The sequence below is a fragment of the Haemorhous mexicanus genome, chromosome 1, assembly GCF_027477595.1.
Source record: "Haemorhous mexicanus isolate bHaeMex1 chromosome 1, bHaeMex1.pri, whole genome shotgun sequence".
Classification (NCBI taxonomy): domain Eukaryota; kingdom Metazoa; phylum Chordata; class Aves; order Passeriformes; family Fringillidae; genus Haemorhous; species Haemorhous mexicanus.
The window spans coordinates 29085446-29103192 of NC_082341.1; the positions used below are offsets into that span (position 1 = coordinate 29085446).

The 17747-nt window shown below is 37.5% G+C and overlaps 1 protein-coding gene across 2 annotated transcripts in view; it reads right to left on the reverse strand.

The window, feature by feature from the left end:
* AGMO (alkylglycerol monooxygenase) overlaps positions 1–3417 on the reverse strand; it is a 187925-nt gene extending 184508 nt beyond the window's left edge. For both annotated transcript variants that reach the window (XM_059839402.1, XM_059840254.1), the window contains exon 1: positions 3275–3417. In XM_059839402.1, coding sequence (XP_059695385.1) covers positions 3275–3403 — 129 coding nt within the window. In that variant the 5' untranslated portion in view covers positions 3404–3417. The remainder of the gene's footprint in view (positions 1–3274) is intronic.
* Positions 3418–17747: the final 14330 nt, after the last annotated feature.

The window sequence follows — 17747 nt, forward strand, 5'->3', positions numbered from 1 at the left end:
GGAGTAATCTGCATTAGCTTGTGGTTTAGCTGAATAACTGATCCATAACATGAAAGCCTTACTCTGAGTACTCTGTAAGAGGGTTCCATTTTAAGTAACAAACTCTATAGAATGCAAAGGACCATTTAAAATCAGTTTCCACATTATACTGTTGCAAAGAATAATATTCTAGGTTGAAATTCAGCATATACTCATAGTTTCATTGCAATTCTTGAAACAGTTTTTGTTTCCTTGAAGTCCCAGATCTTTATAACATAAGAATCCCAACTTCCAAGTAAAACTAAATATGAAGGTTCTGTGCCTCATTATTTAGAAGCAAACCCTAAAATGTGAATTGAGTTTAAATGTAAACTTACTCTTTAGGCTCTCAAGAGAGTAAATCAAAAAGGAAAACCGTGATTATTAAAGCTTTTATTTTGGAGTTCTCAGCAGAAGGACTGTCTCTTCAAAAGTCTGACTCATGGAAGTCTTTACAGACCACAAGTGATAATTTCAGATCATAGCAAGGTACAAAGCAAATTTATGGTTCGTGAAAACTATGTTTGGCAAACAGAAAAAAATCGTTCCGCCTGCCCATCTGTAGATTGTGAGAGAATTGAAAAAAAAAAAAAAATTTAAAAAATCCTGTCCTGGAGAAAGAAAATTGACATACTTCCCAGAAGTATAGAAAAATTAAGGGATTTGAATTCTACATGACAAAAAGTCATAAAAATAAATTCTATGATGATTATCAAAGATTCACACCCCTTTTTCCAGAATTCTGAAGATTTGTTGAAAGGGTGACTTTTCCCTGGGCGCTGCTGCAGAGCTTTGCTGCTTGTCACTGGCAGCAGCTGATGAGCTTATGTTTTAAACAGGACTTGAGGCCTCTCCATACAGCTCTGCCAACATACAGAGCAACAGTGCAAGGCCATTCCTTCTGAAAATGGAAGCAATGTAACCACAGACAGTACACTGCACAAGTTAAGCTAACTATTCTGTTCTCAGAACCAGAGCTGTTTCACTCCCTGCTGTCATTTCCTACCCAGACGTAACAGCACAGGTGACTCTAGCTCAAAGGTGCCTCTCCTGTGAAGTGTCTGTATTTTCTAAGCCAACCAGCTCAGTTTTGCAGATTGTTAAACCCATGACTATTTGGGTGACTTTGGAGGTTCTGCCAACTGTCTAATGGTGGAAGGTGCCTATCCCCACAGCTGTAGCCATGTCATCTAATGTCCTAGAAATACTTTCATCCATCTGATACCCAAGAGATCACAAATCTGAGATGCAAATTCCACTACAGTGTTTCTGGAAAAAAAAAAAAAGAAAAAAAACCTCACACTATTTAGAGACACTAATGTAATCAGCAGTTTGTTTCACACACATATCAACATTATTGTCTTTTAGAGTGAATTATTTGAGCTGAGGCCTTCATTTGATACCAGCTCTACACTATTTTTTTTTTCTGTGTTGAATTGAGTTCAGATATCCACTTCTGTGTCTGCACCAATTAAAGGAGTTCGCACTCCCAAGACCTCCTTGAAAGGCTCATCAGGTCACTATTGAATCTATTGCTGATGAATCCAATGGATATACTGCTTTTGTAATTGCTCCCTAAACAGTCAAGAATAGCAGCTGGAGAGGGACTAAATAGCTGCCATCTGTCCATAAACAAGGCCAGAAGAGGATGGATGAACTCTGCCTAAGCTCAGACTAAAGCCAAAGAGTTAAGACAGTTATGCCACTAAAATACTTTTATATGCCCACTGAGACAAGCATCAAAAGATCTGTTCTAGCAAAAAATGCACTGTCAGAAGGGAAATCTAACACAGCTAAGATAGGAATTTAAGCAAAGTATAACAGTAATGGGAAACCTTTTATTAATGCTGGTTTTTTTGGTGAGAAATATTCCTTTACAAGCTTATCACAACACTGCTCTACAACAGCAGAAGCCTACAGGTGCTTTCAAGTATTAAGAATCCTTTCACAGACTTACAACTGTATGCCTAGTAAAAAAATTCCAGGTTTGGCTAATGTCTGACCTGAATATTGCACATGGGAGAAAAAAGCCCAAGGATGTTACAGACAAGAAAATGAATGATACTCTGTTGGAAATGTGGGAATATTAAAAGGGACTGAGAAAGTAGAGAGAACTGGAAGGAGAGATCAGCTAACTAGGCAAAACCATCAATCTTCCTTAATCATGACGCTGTAGCTTAGATGCAAAACACCTCTGAGGACAGCAGTCCACTGACCAAACACTGCACACACAGGCTGGGCTTGCAGCAGCTTTCTGCTTACCTGACACAAAAGGGTTTACCTTTGCAGATAACATTCCTCAGTGAGGGACTGCTGCATACTACAATTCCCAGAAAGCTGCAGACGGTGCTGCACAGCTCTGCACAGCCCATGACACCCCCACTGCAGTCTGCCAGCAGCTGCTGCTGCACAGCACTCCAAGGTATACCTGTCAGAGGAGCTAGTCAGAACTATCAAAATCTATGTAAAAAGTGCAGCTCTTTACTAAAGCTGAGCTGAATTTACTTTGACAAGGGCAAAATAGTGTTTATGTGCTGTCTCTGTGAACAGCTGACATCGATCTGGGTTTGAAGGAGCTGACAATCAAGATATGAGCAATAGGTAGGACTGAAGGGAGCAAAGGTATCTTCTTGGTAGTGAACAAACTGGCGGGGTGGGACAGGAGGGAAGGATATGCTGCTGCCTGCTGACAAGGGAGTTCTCACCCACGACCTCTGTACTCTTGCCTTGGATATTTGGGACAGCACTGTCCCAACACAAATATTTGTTCTAAATTCCCTTAAACAATCTTTATTTTTTATTTTAATTAGAAACTTTTTATTTTTCTGTCTTTGACTGAGCTTGACTTGAGGGCACAGAGAGACCTGACTTTTTGCTTGCTTCAAGAAGCATAACAGCCGAACACAGTATCATATATTCTTGTTTGCTCAGTTCAGTTTGCTGTCACTGTTCATCTTCTCCGTGCTGCTGGATATAACATTAGGACCAAGCCTCAGATATCTGAGTACTTCTATGAAAACTCCAGCTCTTGGTACCAGGAGAAATCATCACTTAAATACACGAAAATAGGGGGCACAGTTACATTGGCAGCTTACAGGCAGAAAGCCCATGAGAGAAAGACGGTTTTATCTTATTTTAGGTGCGCTTTCGCGGACACGGTTTCAGTGAGGAGCCCCGTGGCTTTTGAAAACAGGCGCAGGTGGGCGAAGGGAAGGGCGAGGGATGCAGCCAGGGTGGGAAAGGAGGGGACTCTCACCTTCTCTACGTAGTCGGGCACCTCCTCCACCGTGCGGAAGGAGCTCTCTCCGGGCGCCAGCGCGTAGAAGAGAGCGCGGAGCTGCTGGCCCGGCGCGGTGCCCCGCGGGCCGCCCGCCTCAGCGCCCATGGCCAGGCCGCGCTGCGCTGCGCTCCCCGGGACGGCGCGCGCCGCCCGCCCCCGCGCCGCCCCGCTGCGGCCTCGCCTCGTCACCCCGTGGGCCCGAGGGCTTAAGGGCTGCCTTGGAGAAAGCTTCCAATTTCTGCTTCCCCGGCATCGTGCTGGTTTGGAGGTTTGCTTGGGTTTGGGGGCTGTTTTGGGGTTTTTTTGGTTTTTTTTTTTTTTTTTGTACGTGTCATCGCTGCCTGGTCCACTCCTGGCAGCTGGGAGAGAGCTCTCGCTCACCCCAGCTTCTTTCTCACCCTCAAAAGTCTCAGAACCTCAAAAATCCGCAGAGCTCAAGTCACCCTTTCTCAGTTTTGGACAGAATTCTATGCAAAAATAGAAATTATTGCTCAGGTTTGGAGTTCCATAAAATGTTGAGGGTTTTGAGAAACAAGCCAAGGTGTGCTCCAAAACTCCTGTTCTGCTGTATGCGTTAGTCCAGCATTCTTCCCATTAAAAGCTTTTAGTTTTTTAATAGGGCTTATCATGGCTCCATTTTATATAGCTTCAGTTAACATCACTGCATTGAAGGTGGCCTCTGGAAGCCGTCTATTATGCTTTCATTTATGAAGGAACGAAAACTAGGGAAATAGAAATGGTGAAAAGAGATAGATGCTAGATCCTTGTAGAAAATTACTTTTAGAAATACGAGCAAGGACAGGCATTGTGCATTCAAGACCTTTGGTCCGAAGCCCAGGAGCATGTCAAATGTTTGTCAATCACAGTTGATATTTGGTGTTAGTACAAATAATAAGATTTCTGATTAAATAGATTAACCAAAAATAAAATAACACCTCTCAACAATCCCTTCATCTCAAATGTACAGTTCCACTAACAGTCTTTGCAGAAGAAATGGACTGCAAATCCTGCTGTAAAAGATTTTATCATAATTTAAATTCTGAAAGTAATTTAAAGAACATTTTACTTTGCATCAGCCTTTAGTTTTTGAAAGGAGCTATGCCGGGTAATTTCAGCTGAAGTTTCTGTTTAGGAAAAACGCAATGCAAAGAAATTGACATTTAAAAAACCGAAGTATTACACATTTGTGATGTTTGTATTAAATAAGTTTCCATTAAAGCAACAACATGGCAGGTCGACTTAAACAATATTTTGCAGTTTGAATAATGTTGCAATTATGTGGAGAATGGCTGTCAGGAAATTAATGGAAATACCAATAAAATATTCTCATTTTAGCTGAACAAAGCAGAAGTATTGTAAAAGGGCATTCATGATGAAACGGAGTTGGACACTCTCATATTATGTATACTTTATATTAATACTATAAGTAAAAAAAAATTAAATTTATATAAGTGCTTTAAATTTGTATCCTAGTGTTCTCAATTTCATTGGCGATTTATGATAACCTGAAATTCTTATAAAACTCTAGTTGTTAAATTCTAAAATCTGAGTTAATCTAAATAAAAATTCCAAATTTACTCAAAATCACACAAGTCAACAGCATTCTTACTAGATCTTCATCGCAGGCAATGGCAAAACATTTCCTTTTTCTTTTAGATTAGCCTCAGTATTTCTATGACATTACTCTCCTGTTCAAGCTCCTTTAACTCACCCTCACTTCAGCCATACCAACTCACCCAGACCCCTTCCTTGGTCTTGTGCTGATGTTCATCTTGCTCCATCATCAGCTTTCAGAGTTAAAATGGCCTACACTTAATCTCACAAAAATTATCAGTGAGCTGGGGACCATTCTTGGGTGAGAATGATTAGCAGGGCAGGGGAGCCCATGACCACACAAGGGAAGATACATTTTAAGTACCATGGAACCACTACATCATATCACACCATTCTGGGAAAGAAGACAGTCCATCAAGTTTTTAGGACTTTTTACTTTCTCAAAGATTATTTTGGACCCCCATGTCATTGTAAATTGTCACCCCTATATGACTGCACTAAAGCTCTTGCTTTCAAACAGGAAGGATGGAAATTGGGCTTGATCATGCTTCACAGGGGAAAATAATGGGTTGTATTTTCCAGCTTCCATGTCCAAGAAGAAATAGGTGATAGCACTACAATACCTGCATTTCAAGTGAGGGAAACAGTTTAAAATCTTATCTGGAGCATTTATGAGTGTTTCACAAGCTTCAGTGATCTGGCTCTGCCTATGTAGCTGCTGTTGTCTATTTGTGCCTTGAACTTAGCATGCAGTTTTCAGTGCTCCTTCTTTCTGATGTTAAGAAAGTAATGGAAAATAAAGAAATGTTGCTTCCTTGGAGGTACTAAGCCTCTCCCACACAATGCTCCCTCCATTCAGTCACTTTGCAGAATTGTTTTGTGAGAGTTGATATTTTTTTTATTACTTTATTTTCTGCAAAGACTTAAATAATCTCCTTTTTTTCCTCTTTACAATAAAATCAACAAACAAAAAAGTTAATATTTCCCATCCTACACTGCCATCAAAAATGCAGGAGGATGTTCTGTATGGAGACTGGGATCCTGCTGTTGACTGGTAGATATTTCCAGTAACTTAGGCAACAAAGGCCTCTGTTCTACTTAGAGGAAATTGGGGAGCTGGCCTAACATGATCTGTAGGTGGATCATATTTTGTTTTCTCTAAAGAACTTCATCCCACCCACTTCTCTAACAGAAAACGCCCAGAGTCTTCCTGTTTAGGTCTCTCTAAGCAGTAAAACAGCACTAAATAATAAAGTCATAAAGGGAATTAGGGCAGGTTGAAATTGGGATGGGCCATATAGTCTGCCTTGGCAGTCATTCACAGTAAACTAAATCATATCCAGAACCTAGCTGGCCTTAGTATGCTCTGTTTATGTAGTAGTATTTGTGAATAGAAGAACTTTAAAGGAGTACACTTTAAATGAGAACACAAGGAGATGTCAGGATTTTTTGTATCACCACTCCAAGTATACAGCACCTACATTTGTGCTTTGCAGTGGATGTCATCACAGAAGCACTAAATGTATCCATATTATTATAAAACTGGCATTATAAAATATTTTCAGTGCTGCCTTTCCATTGATAAACCCTACATCACATTAAAAAACCCCTACCATAAAAAAAAAAATCAAATGTTTATTTGTTTCTATTATAAGCTATATATATATCAATACACAAGTCTTAGTAAGAGCTAATGACTCCAGAGACCCGAAGATAGGGGTGTTCTTGAATATTAATCAATGTTATGCCACGCACTTGGCAACTTACTGCTGACTTTCCATTTCTTCTACACAGGACTGCTAGCCATAGAACAGGGAGCAGTCATCAGGATACTCAAGCAGGCTGAAGAATAAGGCAGACACTATTTTGGGGTTTTTTTTGTAATATTTTCCATCATTGTATGCACTTGAAATAATTTAACCTTTTGTTCTAACTGAGGAAAAATGTGTTTTGTTTTTTTTGTGTGAGAGGGAATGGGACGGGAGTTACTGGAAAAATAAATTCCATCTTCAAGACAGACTTATCAAGTAAGTAACTTTAGAAGAACAGCCTTCCCACCTGTTGTGAATGTTTCCAAATTTTATCTGGCATGTTCTGCTGTGCAATTTCTTGCGCTTTTATTTCTGAAAAACTTAGTTTAATTTTTTAGGAACACCAGGGTTCAGGCTGCTGTGTGCTGCAAACTACATGTTAAGTCATCATTATGTGGCTTACAGGATAGATATATCATACATCAAGATCATTTTATTCGATGTGTTATAACCTGTTTAATAGCTCTGTGTGTCACGTGGCCAGTGATTGTTACTGTTTGTGATCACCAGAACAGTCTTGTGTTTTTGAATAAGAAACGGATGAATATCAACACTAGGTAGATCCAAAATTATAAAACATCTTATGACATGAGAGGCTCACATTGGATTATAGCACATGCTACCATTCTACTCCCTGTGCAAAAGTAGGAATCATTTGAGTAATTTCTAAGCAGAAGCATAGAAAGTACAACTTTTCAAGCAAGGCTAACCAAAATGCTGATTTTTTGTTTTGTTTTGTTTTTATAAAGAACAGTATAGAGAATTATAAAGAGTATGCCCATATAAATGAACTTCAACAGAAAGACTGTTGTCTGTTAACACTGGACATTTTTTAAAGATCTACTCTAGTATCAGCAACAGATGTACTTTATAAAAGTCATTGGGTAATATTTTAAATCTTGAGATCTTCAAGAATCATTTGGCTTTAAATCAGCTGTTTTTCTTTACTATAAGGAACAGAGAATAATTTTTCTTTCCTAGGAAAACCACATAGCTTCTACTTTCTAGCCTGCAAATCCCTAATCCTTGAGAAACAGATTGTTTTCTGTTGATGACTCCTTTAAATAAATTACAGTGATTTATAAATGCCGAGTCCAATTAATCTGTTTGAATAAAATAAAAAGACTACAAAGCTTAGCTACCAAAGGCAGTAGAACACTTATGGAATGGTGCAAGTGCCCTTTACTTCCAAGGAATAATTTACCAGGGCCTTTGGCAGGCAACAAGCCTCCTGTGCCAGTAGGCCTGTATGGAGATGGACACTGCCAGCTCCCCACCCCTCAGCAAGTCCCCAGCCACTGTCCCCTACCACCCCAGAGTGAACGCTCAGTTCTGGCCCAGCTGCCTCTGTGATTCTGTTTTGCAGTCTGTTCTCCCTCCTCAGCTTTAAGTCAATGCATCAATTCCACAAATTCAGGTCTGAGGGCAAAGAAAGTGACTTTCTCCTGCTGCCCAGAGATGTAAGCTGACAGCCTTCTCCACTCTCCATCCACCACTCATCCACAAGTAGCCTCTTGCTCCCCTTGATTTGTTTCATGCTGCTCCAGAGACACTGTAAAAACATTTCCCATCACCTGCCTACCATCCTTGAAGCCACATGGTCACACACATCCTCCTACTTCTCCTTTGACCCAGTGCCAAAGCCCACTTCTCACTGTGAGACCACCCCAGGAAGAAGTACCAGATGCTCCCTGCAGCCTAAACCTGAATAAGGACATGTTTCACTGCTCCAGTTCTTTTGATGCGCCAGGTTATTTATATGTCACATGTTGAGAACTAAACCTTGGAATGTTGTACAATTGCATCCTACCTGGAGATATTTCCAGCACACTCTCCACAGCTTAGCTGGCTCTTTAATTGCCCAAATATCTGCTAACTAAATATCTGTTCTCTGCTAAGTCCTGCTGACCTAAATACATTCTTTCCTAATCAGCCATTAGATAAAGACAGAGGCTCCTTTTTTGAAGGTCTTTTTTAATCAACAGGATTCCTTTCAGAAAGTAACTGGCTGAAGCTTGTGGCTCCAGAAGGTCCTGGAAGCTTACAGAAAGAGATAAATGCTAAAATGTGGACTGAAGAAGAATTAAAAGAGTGTTAATATATACACCAAAACCTGCAAATAACTGTTAGCCCAAAAAGAAGGAAGGAAAAAATACTTAAAGGAAAGCAAGCAAGTGAAAATTCATTAATACCTCAAAGTTTTTTGGCTATTTCAAATCTGGACCAGTAATCTAGTTAGAGGTCCCAGTACAAGATAGGATATGACAACTTAATTAAAGACTACTGTAATACGTAAGAGCTGTCTTTTAAACTTAAAGATAAAGGTATTCAATCTTTGAAGTCAATTTCGTTTTGCAAGCCTGAAGTTCATTTTATGCTGCACACTTTAATATACAAAAAGCAAGAATAACCATATAAGTTATTTATAAAAACAAATGATTGAAATTAGTATGATCAATCAAATTAGAGGTAATATATATGTCGCATTTTACTATAGCAAAAGCTTTTTTCTTGCTTTTATTGGTTCTCTCTTTTATATGATGATTGTGAATGAAAAGCAATAAAAAATTTTATTTATGGATGCACAGCATTTTGGGGGAAGAAAGGAATATCCACTACAAAATTCACTTAGGGCATGCCTAATTTTTCCTTCTTCATTCTAGGTTCCCATATATTCATGAATGTTTCTAATCTCTTTTTATGTTTGGGGAATGAAATAGGCTTCAAATTCATATGTCATAACTATGGAATGTATTCCCTGATATTTAGTTGTGGGGAATCCTTCCTGTGTTGCAGAGTTATTTATACAGCAGCTGTGATCAAGATGTTTGAATGGTTTTCCTTGCTGTGTTGTTTACCTGTTCTGAAACACTTACTGTTGCAACATCTGAGCCTAAGCCTAATCAGAATGGTAAGATTTGTATGCATAGTGTTTTGGGGGATGCTTAGGGGTCTGTAGGGTTTTTGGGGCAGTTTTACAAGATAGTGGAAGACAAAATAGTGGAAAATTAGAAAAAGATCTTCAAGAGTCCAGATGCAACGATCAAGGTCAGTTCTGTCTACTTAGAGTAGGTTTGCAATGAATCAGTTCCAGAATTTTGACATGAATAAGCTCTCTAGATTTTAAGGGATTCATGAGGTTCCTGGGGAATGTGTTCATAGTTAAAAGACTACGAAATCTACCATATTCTGAATAGTTGAACTGAATAAATTAATAAAATCTTTTAAGTAAATTATATTTTAAAATACATTTTTTTCAATTTAAAAATAGTACATTTCAGTTTTAAAAAATGTACATTGACCTCTCAACATGTGAATGTGGGAAGGTTTTAGGTCATGGTTCTCAGTCATTGAAACTACTGTTGACATTTTAGCTACTTTTGTAACCTCCTTAGTCCTTTTCTTTGGGCCATGGATAGGTATGTCTTCGAATTTGGCCTGCAGTGAGTGGAAGAAATGGGAAGCAGGAAACTGAGAATAAACACAGGCTTACCTCTATCAACTCTTCAGAATTCAGAGGAGAAAGTTAATATTAACATCAGGTGCATTATGAAAGTTCCACTGAATATGGGTGTGCCTTTTGCGTCCAGGTGTTGTCAGAAAGCTGAAGGAATTTGAACCATGTAAATCTACATCTCCAATTTAGTTCACAACATTTTTTTATTTTATAATTTTTCAGCTTTTTTAACTGAACAAACTCCAAACTTTGCTCCAAAGCAGGGAGAAAATTAAACTGCCAGTGTAAAGGCTTCTTAAAGGAATCTTTCCCTTTTTTCCATGTTTTTTTTCACAGGCATCTCATTTTACTGACAGTATCATATTAATAATGTCTTTGAGCTTATGCCAACTGGCATGTCAGAAGCTGAGAGTTTTCATTTTATTTTTTCAAAATATAAGGGTAGAGAGGTCTACAATATTTTTCTTGGCTATTTTGGGCAACTGAAATTCTCTGAATTGCTCCATTTCTTGTGTAAGTACTTAATCTGAGTTTGTTTTTCTGAATCATACCTATGCAGGATGCCTAAACCACTGCAATAATGAAGAGGCAGAGCAAAATCTTATCAATTTCCTAATTGGAACAAAAAATGAAATATGCAAGTAACATTCTAGCAAAGTGCAGTTGCAGGTAGATACATCATCATTTGTGTTCATTTCTTCCAGGGCCATTCTCTGAATTGTTGTACATCTGTGAAGTTTCTCCTCAGAAAGACCTTCACAGCAGTGATAGTCAAAAGCACAGATAAGAGGTGCCTATGGTTTGCTTAAAGATGCATATACCTTTCAACATGATTCCTTAGATGCCAATTTAAATATCACTATGAAAATATAATCTTTTGCTGGCAAAGTTTCTAAGAAAATTATATCTGCCTTTGTCCTCAGAATTTTATCAATCTCATCAAAGTTTACTCCTTAAAGAGTGTTCAGCGAAGAAGCCTTTTTTGAAATCATTGTGATTTTGCTATTGCAAGGCACTGAAAGGTGTTTTCACATATTTAAATTTATGTTAGGAGATTATAGTCTCCCTCTAGTTTGGAAAGATGTCTTTGTATTGAACTGTCAAATGCTCTATTCTCAATATCATTTAAAATGATGTTGTAGGATGGGTTTGATCACAAATTTATAGCTCATCCTCATTTAATTTATACTGTGAACAGGTATGGGATGGGATTTAGCCATTAATGCAGTACAGCACAGAAACAATTTCAGCACAAATTTCAGCTTTGTTTTCCTTTTTTTCTGATTGGAATGTGTTTAGCCTCTATTCTGCAATGAAGAATGCTAATGGAGAACCCACTCTACAAAGTAATACTGAGATTTTGATAGGTATTCAGCCTGGGCCAAAAAAGGGGTTTAGGGCTTTGTGGCTTTGTTGTGTAATGAAATTGAAATGGTATATTTCATAAATGTATTCATACAAAGTCTGCTTTTAATTTCATGAGAGCCTAACTCCAGTTTCATCAGGCTTATCTTCGTGCCATTGCTGGATCTTTAATTCTTCTTTTGTTAGTCTCTTAAGAGTCCGTATAACTTTTAACAGGAATCTGGCTGAGCCAAAAAGGAAATCATCTCAATAATGCTGCATGCCAGTGCTTTGTGTACATCTCATTATCACAATATGCTAAGGCTGTTAGAGGCTAAGCCTGATATTGAAAACACGAGAGGAAGTCCTTATGGAAGTAAAACTGTTCTTCATAGTAGAAGACCAGTAGTTCAAAATCATCCAGATGTCTCAGGATTGATCAACAATGTAACAGCATTACATTCTCAGTTACTTACAGGACTGCTCTTTATCTCAGCATCATATCAGTCTATTGTAAATATTTTGTCAAGGGTCTGCTTAAGGCAGGAGAGAAAGTGGATTACTTTCATCACTGATAAAGCAAACAATGCAAACTCTTTCTGTCAAAAGGAGTAAATGTGCCTGTGCTTTCCTCATCCTCATTTTTTAAACCACTAACAATGTCAGTCATTCTGAACACCAAAATTACAAATAGTAGAAGGACTGTTTATTCAAAAAATCTTCTAAAAATGGCATAGAAAATGGGAAGTCTTGCATTTATACTAGTAATTCCTCACAACCTAACAACACTCATTTGTTAGGGAGAGAGAGTGTTGTAACATCTGGCTCAGTGTGGTGAGTTTTCATCTTCAATTGGGAGGGCTGATGTCATATAAGGAACAGAGCAGCACACTAACTGCTGCAAATGAGAGGCAGCAGCAGTGCTTATCCTGGGAGCTGGGGCTCATGGATCAGCTGAATGGCTGCCTGCAGCCCTCATGTGTTGATTCTGGCCCATTAACCATCCTATTAATCTTCAAAAAGCTCTAAGGCATGAGTGGTTTGGAGAGTGAACGTAGGTGAGAATTTGCAGGTGTCATTCGCACAAAAACAGCCGTATTCCACACTCTTTTCATCAAACAGCTTTCCCAGTCTTCCAGAGCACAGAAGGAAATTCTTTCCTACACCTTTTACCCTCTCTGAAATTTCTGAGAACATCAGGATTTTTAACATTTTGCAACATGGCAATGCAAACGTAAAGGACCAGTAAGAATCTGAAGGACATTTGTTTTGTAAAATTTATACACTTCATTCAACCCACATCCTTCAACTTTCAGTTTTTGTGTGTCACCACAATATATACTGCTGCATGAGTCATCTCAATGCTGTATCAACCAACATTTCAATTGTCTCTTATATTCCATTCTATTCTTTTGGGAAAGAACAGTACAGAAGAACAGAGCAATTTTAGTCAATTTAAAGTTTATGCTATGCTTGACACCTGACTTCACTTTAGTAACACCTGCCTGAAGAATAATTAGCAGGCCACTTTTAAAGAAAGAACTTCCATACACCACAGATGGCATTTTTCATACCAGACAGGCAACGATGTATGTTGGAAGTGAGCCAAACTGTCTGCAAAAACTGTGAGAAATTCAAGACAGACATCTGAATGGAAGGAAAGTTTTACCTTCCTCACCACCCCTACCCCCCACACCATTTGGGAACATCTGTTCAAACCTACCTTTCTATTTAATACATTTATTTTTCTTATCTACTAATACCAAAAATTGCAGAATGAAAGCAGCGTAGCAAGATTCTTTCATATTGCTTATGGAACTACAATTTAATAGCATAATGTGATGATTTGCCAGCTATACAAATCCTGCATTATGACTCCTGTTAGAACCAAAAGCAGAATTTTCATAACCCCATAATATGGGGTTCTCAACTCACATTTCAATAAAGTGGTCCTAATTTTCACTGTGTACTCAAAACTTTGTTGAAATCAGGATACTGTGTGTCATAATGGAGGCACAAAGTCAGCAGTCACTTTGGAAATTATTGGCTAATGTCTTAATCCTGGACTGTTCACTGATTTGTATGAACGTTTGTGTGTACTTTGGGCTAAGTCCAAATCCTTGTGAAATCAATCGTAATCTTTCCATTGCCATCTATAGGCTTTAGATGAGGTCCTTTGCTGCCTTAGAAGAATCTTTACTTCTTTCTTGCAGAAATATTCCATATAAAAGCAATCCTGAGATCTCATCATAAAATTGTCATCAGAATCAAATGTCTTACACAAATACGCTAAAATTAGAAAACTGACAGCTCTGTGTTGTACCTAGTACCACTTATGGAGGAAAAGTTGTGTATTTTATTTCCACAGTTCCAGCAAATAGATATCTACACTAGAATTATAGAAATATGTATACAAAATCATTTACATTGTGTTGTAATTCCAAATTTTGAGGCTTTTTTCCTCCTCTGCTAGTTTTTTCTCCCTTAAATGAATTTCTGTGGTGATTTCATAAAATTTTTTAAGCGCACTTTTCAAGATACATTTTTAATTTGGGAAAATGCCCATTTCAGTATTTTCTCAGCTGTGCATGTGACTTTTTTGGCAAATAATGTGGTAAGTATTCAGAATAGACATATTTCTAAAAACCCTGAAGTCCTTAAGCAACCATAAGTTAAATATACAGTGTCTATATGTTCATAGTGACACTAGGGATGAGAATCCATCCCTAATTACTAAACTATTCCTACAGATATCTGCCACATTAATTGCTTCATATTGTTTTGGAGCATGCTTTTATAATTCAAATTTCATTATATTACTGTGTGGTTATGAGACAATAAATTCCTGCAGAAAACAATTCTTGTGATGTTTACTATAGGATGAGTGGATCTCATTAATTTGTTGGTCACCAATGTCAATAACATTTCACAAAATTTCTCTTAATAGATACTAAATTTTCAAAATTTGCCAAAAATAATCGAAACATTAGCAGAAAAGTACTTGTGTCCAAATTTTTTCTTTCTTGAGCAATGTCAGTCTGTGAGCTAGTAATCTTATCTGTTAGACAACAGAATTAAATATTTGAGTTCAAGTATATAACCGTAATAAACACAAAAATTTTTAAAGATTTCAATTCACAAATTCCAAACAAGAATAAAAAAAATCATTCATGGAAAGAACAGGAATGTGGCAACACACTTTATTCCTGTTAATTAGTCCTCTGAACAGAACCAATAACATTTTAATAATTATTTAATATCCTGAATCACATTCTTACACCTTATCTTAACTATATTTCTCAATTCTTCTTTGAAGAATCACATATTTGCTCCTTTTTTCTGAATCCAGTTAAGGGAAGGAATGAGTGTTGCAAGAGTTGGAATAGGTTGTCATAGAAGGCATTCAAGGGGCAAATAATATTTAAAAAGAAAGAACCATCACAGGACATTTACTAGAGCCCTGAATCTAATCCCACAAGGCTTACTTGGTCCTTCGAGGTGGCCAGTACAAATTTCTTCTTGAGTGCCCTTTTAAAATCTTTGGAGTTTTCCTAAAGAAAAATGCTGTGGGGAAAAAAATCCCAAAAAACCAAATAAAACGATAACTAGGTTATTTCCTACTACAGCTACTATTTAACAAACTCCTCATTTACAATGCTTTGTGGGGTCTTCTCTGTTTATTGATCTCAACTAAGTCTACTGTTCAAGTTATAGTTCTGCATGCACAACTTGGACAGAGGTAATAAAGGACTGAGAAACTGCTAAAACATTTGCAGTTTTTGCAGATGAATGTGATAACCTCTTATTATGCCATATGGAGGCCCTGACTAACAGCCAGGGGCCTTAAATTACATTGAAACTGATTCCTACACCACAGCTTTCAGCTGTAAATGATGCCAAAAGACCGTGGGCTTAAAATTAAAAAGGAAAGAAATATATAAAAGCAAATGAGCTTCAGTGAGTCATTATTAATCTGAGGTTATAGTGTCCATCACTACTGAAGCCCTATGCCACTTACTGCCGGGTATCTGTTACATTGCCTTTTTTAAATAAATGTAGACATCAGATTGTATACGGAATTCTCCTTTTCAATCCACACGCATTACATAACGATATTAAATTACAGTTCATAAATAGTTAAATGTTATTCTCTAAAATTTCTTGATGCTTGGAGTTTATCTTAAATACTGCATGTACTTTCTTAAATACAAGCTCACCCAAGAGACACCAAATGACTGAAGCCAGGAAATTCAAAGTGAAGGCTCAAGCTAACATTTTGTCCCTAATTTATATGTCTCCTCATAGCTACTAAGAGTGCATGTCCTAATAGTTCTTCTTTCTTTATTTGTATAAATAATATTATTGCAGCAGTCAGAACCTCCACTTAAAAAAGCAGGAAACATTAACTACCTTGAAACTTGGCCTTTGGTAGAAAGATATAGGTATAGAGTCTCTTCTTGTGCTCCCTTTTTCCTGACTACTTTTGGATCCAATGAAAAGTCAAGAAAGGATTCTACTTTTGTACTTTTGCACACAAAGTACTACTTTTTGTGTAGTTAAATAAATTCAGCCACCTTGCAATGGTATTATTTTAACAATATCTCAATATCTAAAATAATGAAGCTAAAATTAAAAAAATGAAATAAAAAATGGCAGTCATAAAGGAAGAGAAAGAAACCCTGCAATTAATGTATAGCTTTGTACCTGAGAAAAAAGAATTCTTATCATCCATCATGTTGAAAATTAAACTGTTAAACATCACTGTCTTTTTACAGTCAATTGTATTTTCTGTGTATATTTCCTGAGTACATTTTTATATCTGTCTCAGAGACACACCAACAGAAAATCAAAGAGAGGTTGACTCTGGAGAAATACAATGTCAAAACTATGGTTACTCAAAATCCTCATTATTCATCAGAAGCAAGATCCATTGACGACAACTCATGAAAAGTGATTATCCACTATTTAATAATAGTAAATAATAAAGATAAACCAACCTGACTAGATTTCATCACATTTACATTTCACTCTATAACCAAGCGCTTCCACAACTTTGGGCAAATCACAATCTTAGGGGTTGATTTTGTCCATGTGTTAAATGGTAGTCTTAGCTATACCACATGGCTAGACTGGTAGAAGACCAGTCTCCATTAAAAGGCTCCAGACAGGTGTAAAACAACAAAGATAAAACAAACCCTTAAGTTATAGTTCAAAAGCCTTTAACCATATCTGTTTTCAGTAACAAAATTGTTTCAGCTACAACTTTGATACAAAGTCATGGCATCTTACCACACACAGTTGATCCCAGGAGCTTCCATAAGGGAGTTTTTGGATAATTGGAGTATTCAGAAGAAAATGAGACACCATCTGAATTGATGAGTCCTGAGCAGACCTGCTGACCTGAAAAGAGGTGCTAAAGTGTGGGGCATTTGTTGCTGCTCTACATGGCTTGAATGCGAACTAGCTGAAATCTGGAAGAAGCATGTCTGTATTTCTGTGGGGCTAAGCACACAAGGAAGTCCCTTCAAGAATATAGTAGGAAGGTCATTGTGCCTTCATAGATTCAACTGCTGCCAGTGCAGCATCTCAGCACCACAGTGTGTGCACCAATGGTGTACCAACAAACAATTGTTAAAAGCCAACAGAGGTCTTTAAGTAATCTGAGGAATTAGAGTTAGCACTCACAGCCATTTTCAAAGTCTGAACTGCTTTTAAAGCATAGGAAATGTAAAATTTTTTTTAGTTGTATTTTTGTTCTGAAATAGAAATTTACATTATTTGGTCCTTTGTTTCAAGTTCATTCACTTACCTAAAGAAAATAAAATTACCTAAAGAAAAGAAACCACCTCTTAGCACTGTAAATCTACTTGCACCTTTCTCTCTCTTCAACCTGTGCTCTAAATCTCAGCAGATTCGGTTAAAACTAGGAAAATGAAAAAATACTATCTTTCTCAATAGGAAAAGCTGGCTGCTTGCCCACAGCAAGTAATCCAGTCCAATCCTGTGCTACTAACAGAGTAACACACCTCGCAAAATGCCTTGGGCTAGGAACACATTGGTGCATTTCATGTGATGTAAATAAAGCACTTCCATTTGTTTTGTAAAGTGTCAGCTCAAACTTGGTTGATCTGTTTTCAGATGTAGTTGTAATTTTTTCATGAATGACAGCAATAAACAATTCTGCAAACCTTGAAAGGTATTTTTGGCCAACAGTACTTGGAGGATGTCTTCTCTCCCCTTTACAAGCAAAAGAAGTCACATTATATTTGACTAAATCTCTGTG